At 35.2% G+C, this 13,226-nt stretch overlaps 1 protein-coding gene across 4 annotated transcripts; it reads left to right on the top strand.

Moving 5' to 3' along the window:
• Positions 1-2,652: 2,652 nt before the first annotated feature.
• On the top strand, positions 2,653-11,516 carry LOC126823972 (ras-like GTP-binding protein Rho1). 4 transcript variants are annotated; one of them, XM_050553049.2, is made up of 6 exons: positions 2,654-2,804; positions 3,499-3,581; positions 6,786-6,839; positions 8,307-8,527; positions 9,760-9,953; positions 10,831-11,514. In XM_050553049.2, the coding sequence occupies exons 5-6, from the start codon at positions 9,783-9,785 to the stop codon at positions 11,236-11,238; spliced, it is 579 nt and encodes a 192-aa protein (XP_050409006.1). In that variant the 5' UTR covers positions 2,654-2,804; positions 3,499-3,581; positions 6,786-6,839; positions 8,307-8,527; positions 9,760-9,782; the 3' UTR covers positions 11,239-11,514. The 4 variants fall into 4 exon arrangements, with proteins under 4 accessions (XP_050409007.1, XP_050409006.1, XP_050409008.1 ...); XM_050553050.2 differs by lacking the exon at positions 8,307-8,527 and having other exon boundaries at positions 2,653-2,804; positions 10,831-11,515; XM_050553051.2 differs by lacking the exons at positions 2,654-2,804; positions 8,307-8,527 and having other exon boundaries at positions 3,502-3,575; positions 10,831-11,516.
• The last annotated feature ends 1,710 nt before the right edge of the window (positions 11,517-13,226 follow it).

Here is a 13,226-nt window from a genome sequence, read left to right on the forward strand (position 1 = left end):
GGCTGGTCGTCTGCCGGCTGTTTTCATGGAAAACAAATTCTAACGTCGAACTGACGAGAGTTGCCAGGCAACAGCAGCTACTTCGTAGAGACCGTTAAATTCTATACTTTTGCAGATATTGTTTACAGGAATTATTATTTACAGAAATCTAGGAACGTCTTATTCTCTTGCGATGAAAGGTACATCTTGTATCACATGTGGAGTATTGAGTTAAAGGGTGTATCTTGTATCACATGTGGAGTATTAAGTTAAAGGGTACATCTTGTATCATGTGTGGAGTATTAAGTTAAAGTAGAATAGTTGTATGCTGATTTACCACTGGTATAATCAATCAATCAACGATGTGAATTGTGTGATAGAACCACATTTGTTATTGATATCAGTATGATAGGTGTTTTTCTTTGCAAAATGGAGACCTGTTATACTGATTGAAGTAGAGAGGGGTAACAACTCTATAATAATTCCTATGAAGATGAGGAGCTGTGAAATGAAATAGGGTTTAACGTCCTACTTTTCTTCACTAGCCAGGATAATCAAGACATACATATACCATGAAGTTTGTCACGGACAACAATGATTCTGCTTACTTTTCTTTGAATTCCACCTATCAAGGATTCTTATAGCCACGTTGTGAATGTGTTCACAGGACAACGAGTTGTACAATACAGGATATCCGTTATTATTACTGACTGACTTTAAATAAACATTCCAACAGTAAAATCAGCATTCAATGCAACCACTAAAGAAGAAAGAAGCAAAGGGCTTATTTCAGGTGAAGATTATCATGTTTATTTTCAAAACTTTTGTAGCTATTAATCAGAATTCGATGTGAGTTTAATTTTATTTCTGTAAAGAAAGGACAATAACCTGACAGAGAGCATCTTAAACCTAGGACTGTTATAATTCTCTGATAAATATAATTTAGATTCAAGAGCACATAATTCATTTCCTACATTAAATACTCCCTTATCAATAGAAAATTAACAGATTGTACACTTAACAATGTCTGTCATATTTTTTATTGACCAAAATTTTCTGATTGTCCACTTAAAACAGATAGTTTTAAAACAAGTTAAGAAGCTTGATTTTCATAAAATCCTTTGCTCAGTAAGGCACGCCCATTGGTTCTTTGATACAACATTTTTCGGCAGTCCAGTGATTAGAACATCCCACGTTTAAACCCAGAGACTGGGCTGATAACATCCACTGGGAATTTTCAAGACAGGTTCCAGCTTGTCACAGGTAAGACCTATAGGGTACAGATATGGAAATTGGCCAGTCAGATATGAAGACAACAAAAAACATCGTCGTTGTTGACAGAGTAGGCAGATATGCTGCTGTTTTGGCAAAATTCTCTTTACTGCATATAATCAAAGTCAATCATAAAAATCGTATTTAAACTTGAAAATGATGTAGGTAAGACGTTAAACCAACCAATACAGAACTCATTCTGTAAGCCAGAAAGTTTGTCTGACCATCTGCCAGGGTTCATTCTAAAATTCAAACACCTACATTATAAGGATGCTAATTCACGAATGGCGTTCTACTCTCTAAACCTCAACACCTACATTATAAGGATGCTAATTCACGAATGGCGTTCTACTCTCTAAATCTCAAGGCATATATTTGTAGACTTAAAACTAATACATGTTTTTCTTTTAGTAAAAGCCGAGACTGGTCTTCTTATTCTGTCATGTGGTGTTAAATGATGAATACAAACGCGTAAAACATGTATTTAAATAGTTCCATTGTTTAAACATTAAATAATTTACTCCTCATACAGTGAGGATTCCAATATGAGTGGGCTAGACGGAAGTTTTCTGATTTTGCAAACATATACCAGTATACCAGCCAGTGGCAGATCCTGTCTAACAATGGGTAACATTATCAATATCACCAGTTATTAACCTTTTAAGCAAACTTATATGGGTTAGATGATACATTGCGATTGGCATGTAAAACGTCATCTATAATTCTAACAACTGAATTCTTATTTGGACATTATTGTCAGTGAATTGCCAGTTTTGAAGTGAGTTGATCAGAGTTTGTCAATTTGGTCGAGTGCTGAAATATGAGAACTACATCAAATTATGTATCTCATAGTCTTTGACTGGTATTTAGTAATATATATATTATTAGCACAGCCGTAAAGCTGCACTACTTTGTTTCACGGTAAACGATGAAAAGATAAAAGGTATGCCGACACAAACTGATTTTAACACTGGTTTAATAACATTTTAAAGTACCTTTCGTCCGTCTTGGGACTATTCATAAATAATGTCATTGTATAAAGATGGACAGTATAGTATATTTATACATATTTACATAGTAACACTGTGGTTTTAATTGGCTATAGTTACCATTGTCTATGGTTACATAGTATACGGTTAACTAATATATATGTACTAAAGTTGAGAGGACTCTCAGGGAAACATTGCTTTTTTTTTTTTTTTTTTTTTTTTTTAATATAGTTTATTTATAAAATTCATATAATTACATTCAGTTATGCATAATTATATTAACAATGCAATAGATAATTTATAATTTAATACAGTAGAATTATTTATTTATTTACAATTGTTATATACAAAGTCAATATGAGATGATATTATACAAACGGTAATATAATACAGAATACAATTAAAGTTCCTATATTATAGCTACTTTCTTATATACAGCTAAAAATATATTTGAAGTCTGTAGTGGAAAAGCGTCTGGTTGAAAGAGAGTGTGATGTTTCCCAGCACAAAAAGAACGTGCATAGGGAATTGTGGGATGTTATGATGGCCATGTTAATGTTAGAGGTGAGTGTTGATTACAGTGAATAAATAGCGGTAAAACAAACGGGTAAAACTTGAGTTAGTGTTTAAATGTTTTTAATGGATTTCTATTTTACTGTTGGACATATTTCAGTGGGTGTATAGGTATTTTATTTATATGACAGAGTGAGATAGTGCCATTTAACGAAAACGAAAGATGACTAAGATGTCAAATTGTGACAACTTAAAGTAAATAGCACGGTCTGTTTAGTCATATAGTAGAGTAATTAATATGGAAGCTTCATACAGGACGATAACTTGCCTTATACAGGAGAATTCGGTAAGGCAGAGTAGGCTGAAGCTTGGTGATTTCGATTTTATTTCCTTTTGTATAATATTGGTTTATCAATTAAGCCAAAATTTTCCAGAATTTATATGGGGTAGGCCTACAGGTGTTTGGTTATTTTCGCTTGTAGGCCTACAGGTGTTTGGTTATTTTCGCTTGTAGGCCTACATTCTTACTAAAAATTGCAATGAGTGCTCATATACGAAAGAAATATAAGAAGATGTCTATGGTTGTAGCTACTTATTATAGTAGCAAAGTCAATATTTCATGGGAGAAGTTTCAGAGTATAAATTCAGACATGACGACACAATCCTAGGCTTAAAGGAGGGTCATAAGGTAGTGAAGACTCGAGCTTAAGAGAGTAATCTTTATTTTTGTTTTCTTTTTGTATAGAATTGGTATATACATGTAAGCTCTTGTGAAATATTGGTGGATAGAGGGTGTGTTCGGTTAGACCATATGATCGACAGGTATAGGTATATATCATGAATGTATTTAGATTTTATATTGTGTAGATGGATTGTATTGTTGTTGATTTTGAATTCTTTGGTGAGATGAATGTTGTTTATATGTGTAGTAATGAAACATTTATAGAATTTTAATTTGGGGCAATTCAGAAATAAATGATGGTAAGATTCAGTTGCTCGGTTACAATAGTGGCATTTATAGTTGATAGTATATATATTTCTGTATAGCATAATATCTTTTGTTAGTACTGCATGTGACAGTATTGGTTCTTTTATCAGGTTCGGATGACAAGACTAGTTTCAGCTTCTATTCATACTTTTATTCTGCTTTTAACATATTATGTACAAACATCGTAATGTTAAAGACACCCAGGACTAAATTACATTAGTTGGCCGTTGTCCGGTCTTAACTCCAAACCTGCCTGGCCTGGTGTTAACTACCAGACGTCGCCTAGCCTCCGCCTGCTCTCATGCCCTGCCTGGACCTCTCTCGTATCCATTAGGTACCTTGATCTAGGCACCCGCCTAGCATGGCCTCCTGGACCCGCCTGAAGATTCGTTTCTGTTCTGAGTTTATAAACGTATTCGAGACAAAGGAGCTCATTAGACACCTGTCTAATGTATCAAGCATCATATGAAGGTTTAACATTCAATATAGTTTATCAGACAAAGAAAGTTAGATAAGACATGCCAACAACAAGTTATAGTTACGCAATGACATAAGGAATACTACCAAGATCTCCAGCCGGGTATTGATAGCGACAGGTTTATGTTACAATCACTAACACGTATTTTAATATGGCAGGACGCCTCTATGACATAAGTCATTATGTTATATACCTCTCTTTGTTTGAATAAAGTTATGAATTATATGAAATAACTTTTAAAGACTATTACAAAATTAGATACCTATGGAGTCGATAATTACTACTCTTATTAAGATATAAACAACAATAATAATAATGAAAAAATATATAAAAACAAACAACACTCGTAAAATGTCGTATACAAAAATGTCTATAAACAAAAAGAAAAGGTAAATGAAACACACACGAATTTAAAAGTTATATATACATGTAAAATGTCATAATATCCAAAAATGTCTTTAAACAAAATGAAAAGGTCAATGAAAAACACACGAACTTAAAAGTTATATACACACAATCGGTCACACACGCGAGTCAATGAAAAAAAAACCAAACGAGATCCTGGAATCACAAACACAGACTACTCTTATTATTCACATAAATGGTGGAATCGCGAACACAAACTACTGTAATTATCTTCTTAGACCGATTATTTGGTGGAATCGCGAACACAAACTACTGTAATTATCTTCTTAGACCGCTACTGCACTGTCGTAGCCAACTGTAGGGGTGGGGTACATATGATGCCCTTCCTCGTTCCAGTAATGTTGAGGGGTCAGAATATTCCCTGCTCCGTTTAGTTCAGCTCTTCTTATTGACCGGTAGTCTTTTCATTTTCCATACCGTCTGGCAAAACGGCGTGTTATGACATGTGCATATGAAGAGTATTAACTGCCACCCGTGCCGAAGTTTTATCATCTGCTTATCATATATATCATGGAGTGAACTTAATTAATAGTTAATCAAATTAGCAAGTGGAACAGATTTGACTTTAGATATCGATCTAACGATGTTTACAGTATTATTTACATGGATACAATTGAAATTAGGGAGTCATATTGTTTTATCTCAAGAATAATGAATGATCTGAACACATTTAACCAATCTTAAATAAGATATTTTTGAAAGAACTAACGGTTTATCTCTATAATTTTTAAACACAACACAAAATAAGACGATACGTTCGCTCTTAAATCCGAGCACAACCCTCCTGGGGTTAAACCACTTAACATAAACTTCTCCCGTTACATATCGGGGCATTTCCCAATAAAACTTTGGGGTATTACAAATAAAACTCTCTACCGTAAATATCGGGTCTCCCGTAAACCTCGGGGCATAAATATATATAGACAAAATAACAACAAAAAAAATTATAAGAGATAAAACCGTTAATACCGTGTGATTAAAGAGCTATATCTCTCAATTAGGATACGCTTAACTCTATTCCAGATAATTAAACAATCATAAAACATTTCACTTCGCAGTTATTAGCCTGATAATACTTAGCTACTACTAAATTTAAAAGCCAAAATATGTGTTCAAAACAACCAATGATAATTCATAATCTTTTAAAAACAACATGACGCATTTTAAAACAAATAATATATATACAATTTTGTTTTAGTCATTTTCCTACAAATAGTTAAGGACTGTTCCACTACTAGCTTGAACGGCAATATATTAAATCTAGTAACTACACCATGATATTTAATAAAGCGTGATGATAAACTGCTGATTTCCCAGTTAAATTATAATACATTATAGCACAATGTCATTATTAACCGGCCATGGTAGGATTAGAAAAAGACTTACCCGTGTAGACTAATATCTGTGGCCTGTGATCTTCTAGTGGTATACGACTTTGCACGTTGCTCTGGTCTACGGCGCCAATTAATATGTGACAGTATTGGTTCTTAAATCGGGTTCTTTGATGACAACACTGGTATATACATCTAATAATAGTTTTATTCTGCTTCTTACAATATTAGGTACAAACATCGTGATGTAAACGACCGTAGAACTAACTATATGGAAGGAGTCATGACTTAATTAGCTTGGCTTAGCATGAGTGTGCTAACTCCAGAAGCTGTCGTCTCGTACCGTCTCGTGCCAAGGCGCCCATGGCCTTAGCTCAGTCCTGGCCGGACCTAACTCCTAGCCCTGCCTGGACCTCTCTCGTATCCATTAGGTACCTTGATCTAGGCACCCGCCTAGCATGGCCTCCTGGACCCGCCTGAAGATTCGTTTCTGTTCTGAGTTTATAAACGTATTCGAGACAAAGGAGCTCATTAGACACCTGTCTAATGTATCAAGCATCATATGAAGGTTTAACATTCAATATAGTTTATCAGACAAAGAAAGTTAGATAAGACATGCCAACAACAAGTTATAGTTACGCAATGACATAAGGAATACTACCAAGATCTCCAGCCGGGTATTGATAGCGACAGGTTTATGTTACAATCACTAACACGTATTTTAATATGGCAGGACGCCTCTATGACATAAGTCATTATGTTATATGCATTATTGATGATTGTATACATGAAATCCTTTTCTTTTTCAGATAAGGAGGAGCATTTATAGAAGTTTGTCCAGACTTTTGAAAAGTCAACATGAGGTAATTGTTTATTTATTTTTGGTTGTGTCTGTAATAAGTCAATTAGGGACCAGTATATGTCTTTAAGTTTTGTATTGTATGTATAATTGATGGATGATTTGAGGCTATTGTAAGTTTCTTTTATATCTATATATGATTGGGGGAGTTTTTCCGAGTGGGTATAATTATTGGATGCATATCTTGGCAGAGTATCCCTTGTAGTAAATCCTAGCCAGTATATGTATAGGCCTAACCTAAATTGTGCATCTGTTCAGGACTCAGCGTTAGAAATCAACTAATAACTATTAAAATACAGATGTGACGTCATCCTTTGATGTTGGCGTACCATTATCTATCTATACTAATGTTTGTGACAGTCGTTTGTCTGTCTGTTCGGGGTTGGCGGCTACACTAGGTCTGCCCCGAGTCTGACATTTGGGGTAGAGGGGTAGCTCGAACCGGGGAGTAACATAGACCAGGTGGCGTTAGTCTACCACTTCCGGTTTCGGGGTTATGACCCCCGAGCGAAGCCGGGTATTCTTCTAGTTTCAAATAATAGTACGGGCAATGTGCCAAGCGTACTAGTTGCAATTTTGGATGCGCGTGACGTATTTCATTGCAGAGCACGTGCGAGTGTCTGTATTTTAAGTTGTTTAATGGTTTTGAGGTTAAGATAGAGAGAGAGAGAAAAAAATGGGGTTTAACGTCCACTCGACATTTCGGGACTAACATATGGTTTAATTTTATTTCAATAATTCGCTTGCGCGTAGGGGTCTTTAGCAGCGGGAGGAAACTGGAGGGCCGGGAAAAACCAAAGAGGTTGGACAGGCGACCCTAATCCTTGTCACGTACAATCAGGGATTCGAAACCACTGACATTATTTGACTTAATGAATTTCGCATATAATATGCAATAATGATTCATTAAAACTGCTCAGCAACACATGACTTACAAAAATGTTTCTGTAAATGTATGCATTGTGTATAAACAATAAACACATTAAAATACTCCCTTTTAACAAGGGGGATCACGTGGCTATGTGGGTAAGACGCTAGCTCGCTAGCCTGGAGGTCGGGTGTTCGATCCCTGCATTGGCCGAGAAAGTTCATCCAGATTTTTCGGCGTGGTTTCCCTTGTCAGTGATGCAGGACGGAGGGGCTGACAAATAAAGCTGTCTAGTCGTTCGGATGGGATGAAAAACCGAGGTCCTGTGTACACATTGGCGTGCACGTAAAAGATCCCTTGGCAGTTGGAATTCGATATAAGAGTAGGCCGTAGTGCCGCTGTCCGGGCAAAATTTCCCTCATAGCACACTGTATGGCGTATGTCCGTCTTCATTAGCCCAGGTTAGGAGCAGAACAGTAGGACGTTAAACTCCGTTTCATTTCATTTCATTTCCCTTTTAACAAATGCCCCCAATCAAAATAAATGCATGGTATTTCTAGCAGACGACATATTGCTTATAGTGTGTATAAATGTTTACAATAGTCCCCCGGTTTGATGAGTGCCAACTTCCTGGTGGGTTTGATGAGTGCCAACTTCCTGGTCAGTTTAAAGTACTCCAAGTGATTTCTATTGTTGTCAAAGATGACACTAACAAGCAGATCACGACACAAGGAAAGTACATGATAAGCTGTATTAAGCTATATTAGATGTGGATAATTTGGTTTTAAAAAGTTTCATGTGATATTCGGAAAACTATTTTCAGGGTTTGTAATTTTAATACTCAGTGTTAGTCAAGGAAGTTCTTTCAATTGATTGACAATTTTTATATATGTTTGGTTTGAAATTATATATATCGTTAAATTTGTTATACCTATATATAGTGTATCCTTATAAAATAAATCGCGCAGCAAGGGATCCCACATCGACTCCCATAACTCATTGATTTGAAAATCTGATTTTGTTTTGTATGTGTATAGTTATAGTGCAAAAGTCAATTTGTTCAAGTCCAAATAAGTTTATCAGATCATATCAAATTATAAGTTATTTCTCCTTTATATTACTTATGGCAGTTAAGAGCAAAAGACAGCCATGTTTTCTACAACATCTGATCCAGTTATTTTCAGTTCATAGAGCGGAATCAGCTGTAATTCTTTACTCCTCTCCCCAAGTCTTCTAACTGGTCGATTTTTAATGAATATTTTTCCACTTAGTTGCTTTTAATTTTAAGGTTTTGATTCCTGTGGGGAAGCACTCCACCCATATCTCACACTTCCTATGGATTAGCGCTTCCTAAGTGAATAAATATAAGGATTACTTGTTCAATGTAACCTTAAACAGACCTAAATTTTCATTTCTTAACCAACCGTGAAAAGAAAGCGATCAATGGCATACTTATATGTATTGAACTGTAAATGGGGCAGTAGAATTTGTATCACAAAAATGACCTACTGATTTATGCACAGGCCATTCGTTATTTATACATTTGAAACGCCATTTAAATCATTTCATCATGTACTATATATATACCGGTAGAAAATAGTGAAAATTATGTCCAAATCTGTGTAGTTTATTGAGAGTACATGTTAAAACTGGGTACATATATATTATAATTCATTTGGGTAATAAAATACAATTTGGCTTGTTAAAAAGGGGGCCATCCAAGATGTATTTTAATAATTCAAACAAAGTTAATTCTGTGTAGAAGACTTTACATTGTCAACACAGGAAGGCACAGAGCAGTGGATGCTTTATGGCTTACACCCAAATCTATTCACTTCATCTGATATTAATTGTTCTTGTAAAGTCTGTCTAGTTCGTCCACAGGTTTGTCTTATCTGTTTTGTTTGCATTTAGTGTGCTCCTTCTACACTTATTATTCAAGAATCCTAGTCCTGTACAACTATCTGAATCTCTGGTGTAGCTTTTGCAGAAATACACATTTTAAGTTTCTATACGTAGTTGGTGATAGACCTTATATTTTATATACTCTTTTCAGACTGTGACGGAGAATTGCTCAAAATGACTAGCAATAATGCTCGACCACCAGTACAGAAAAAACTAGTAATAGTAGGTGATGTAGGATGTGGTAAAACATGTCTATTAATAGTCTTCGTTAAAAATGAATTCCCAGAGGAACGTATACCAGTCCTTGAAAATTATGTACTTGATATCTTTGTGGATAACCAACATGTGAGTATATATCTATCACCTTTCAAATTACATAATACACACTGCCAGTTATCAGTTTTCTGGGGAATATAAATGTAGTAAGCCAATTCCAGCTCCCCAAGTAATAGACTTAAGGCCACATAACTGAAGTCAAATCAGATGGCATTAAGCCGGTTATATATAAGTTAGTTTTTAAGTCAGAAGACTGTTGTGACAACAGTGTTGTCTATAAGCAAAATTAGCTTAACTTATTTAAAGCCACAATCAGGGATTATAGTTCAATTAAGCATATACAAATATTGGATCCTAAGCTATTTGAAACCAACAACTTTTAGATGACCTATTCCAACAGCCAAAATAAGCCAAATTAGAACAAAACCTCACTGAAGAGTTTTGGTGTGAGAAAACTCACAAGGACAGGCAGACAACCCTACTCCTTGTCATGTATAAGCTTGGTTTCGAAACCATGTCATTTGACTCATTGACAGACCTGATCTAGAACGGAGCACAGAGCACTGTTACAGAAGTAGTCAAATCTTTAGCTAACATACTATAGTCCAAAACAAAACTGCAACAAAATAAAAGTCTAGTTTAATGAGGTGGGGCTGATATGGAAAGCGCCTTCGGCAGTGGGTGGGGCAGAAAAATGAAGTACAGCTAAAATTTGTACAAGAGTGGACAAAATACCCAGCCAATTTGTCCTCCCTTGCTTTGCTTACCAAGCATAGTAATGAAAATTACAAATGTTATCTAGAGTTAAAGAGTTCAAACCCCATTTCATTAATTTGACAACAGAGGTCACTCCATGGTTATCAAATTTCTTTTATACATAGATGAGCAACGATTAGTTCTGTTCTGGATAAATAAAGAATTTAAATTAATAAATCCATTATTACAGGTTGAAATGTCATTATGGGATACAGCAGGACAAGAAGAATATGATCGTCTGCGACCATTATCTTACTATAACAGTGATGTTGTGCTGATGTGCTTTAGTCTCGACAACGAAGCTAGTTTTTATAATGTTTCTGAAAAATGGAAACCTGAAGTAAGCCATTACATACCTAGAGTACCAATAATCCTTGTTGGAACCAAAAAAGACTTAAGAACTAAATCTAATTCAGTCGCTGAACAAGTTACATATGAAAAAGGTCTCGAAATGAAAGAGAAGATCCAGGCACATGAATATCTTGAATGCTCATCCAAAACAAGAGGAGGGGTTAAAGAAGTGTTTGAAGCTGCTACTAGAGTAGCTCTTAAGAATAATCTAAGGAAACCAAATGCTAGGATATGTAAAATTTTGTAATATTTATATACCAGAATTAAGCTGAAACTGTTGCGTTTCCCTTTTCAACGCTATTCGGGCTCGTCTCAGTCTAAGCACGTAAATCAAAAGAATAACAAATTCATTAATAAATTACATAAACTTTATTCAACAAATATTTATAATAAATACTTACATAATACAAATTACAATGAATAGATATATTAAATAGTCTTTACAATAATGTTCATTTATAGCTCATATTTATATTTATACAATTAATAAAAGTCATTTACTTTAATAAATAAATGTAACGAGCGGGATTTATTCCCCTTTGTTCCAGACTCTTCACTCTTGTAATACAAAGGCGTGATTTCCATTCTTCCTTTTAGCAATCAAGGTCTCTAATTAATACAAGAACACTTATTATGGTTCTTTACAATGGATAAGGTTATGTAATCACTGCATGGTTATTATATTACTTATAAAAATGGTCACTGGTCCAGTGTAGCAGGTTATATTATGGGTTACACCACAGGTTAATAGTGGGCTCTATAACATTCAACAAGTCACTAAGGGTGAACCTCAGGCGACTGGTAATCTTCGGGTGAGCCTTGGGTGATGGGTGATCTTCAGGTGAAGAGTGAATATTGGGTGACGGTTGAGTCTTGGGTTAGACTTGGGTGACGGGTGATCTTTGGGTGATCTTTGGGTGAAGAATAAGTCTTGGGTGACGGGTGATCTTCGGGTGAAGAATAAGTCTTGGGTGAGACTTGGATGATGGGTGATCTTCGGGTGAAGAATAAGTCTTGGATGAGACTTGGATGACGGGTGATCTTCGGGTGAAGAATAAGATTCGGGTGACGGGTGAGCTTATCGAGTTTCTAGTGTGTCCCTTTTAGACAACAATTATGGTTCTCACGGGTCACAGGTAAAAACTAATTCCAAAATTAGTTTAGCCTATATTGCTTAATAGCTTATTAGCCAATAAATAAGGCCTTGCAATAAATTGAATCAATTTAATTAATCTGTAGACTTACTAATTTATACTAAGTACTAATACTAGGCATAAAAATAATAGTCCACATTATATCAGGTAAAACTAATCCTAATTAGCCTAGTTTAATTCAGGCCTATTCAACAATAGTAATTAAAGCCTTGCTATCTATGATTTAGTCAGAAAAGCTCAGTTATTAATTATTATTATTATAATAATACTCTATTATTAGGCCTAGTAATTCTTCTACAAAAATCATGGAGACCTCCGGTGCAGTGAAGCTTTTCACTTCCAATTAAATTCGCGTGGTCACGGGAAAACTCGCTAAATTCAGGCCTATTTATATAGTTAGGCCTAGATATAAACATCGGCAATCGCAAGTCATTAAAACTCACGAAAAATATGGGATAGCCTAAAAACTGCCACTGAGCCCTCTATCAACGTAAATGGGGAACAATTATTAGCAATACAGTAATTAATAAATGGATAAGGCTACAAACCACTACAGCCCATTTAATATAGGATTTCCCTTTAGCACCCTGCAACCTCACTGGGGACAACCAGAAGACTCTCGTCTGCTATTCAAATCATCTATTTTTGGTAGCACAACTAACCAACCGTTATGACGTCAGCACGCGCTAATATTCTAACATGGCCGAGAATGTAAACATCACCATTTCTTTGGCGGATTATTACGGCTATTAGTACTATTGTGTATAAACGAAGCTAAGTATTGGGTTAATTACATAACATATGGACCAGTGGTAATTAATGCTTTCTTTGGGTAGCTATATCTTGGTGTGACTATGTGTAATGTCATAAACAATGTGGAAATTCCCACCTATATCGTGAGAAGTAAAATGACAGTGCAGGACTTCGAGCTGGGAATACGAATATATTTCGTTATTAATAATTTCAGATGTCTGATTCTTTATTTAAATTACATATCGGAAACAAGGGTAAAATGTGGTTACAATTCCAGTTTCGTAACAAAACTAATTTTAATTTAGTATATTATCTTATTTTGCTGAAA

Source organism: Patella vulgata, chromosome 6 (assembly GCF_932274485.2).
Source record: "Patella vulgata chromosome 6, xgPatVulg1.2, whole genome shotgun sequence".
Taxonomy (NCBI): domain Eukaryota; kingdom Metazoa; phylum Mollusca; class Gastropoda; family Patellidae; genus Patella; species Patella vulgata.

Excerpts from the sequence above, each read along its gene's own strand:
- LOC126823972 (XM_050553050.2), top strand. The coding sequence starts at position 9,783 with ATGACTAGCAATAATGCTCGACCACCAGTACAGAAAAAACTAGTAATA. Across the intron at positions 9,954-10,830 it reads TCTTTGTGGATAACCAACAT|GTTGAAATGTCATTATGGGA; the intron begins GTGAGTATATAT and ends CCATTATTACAG.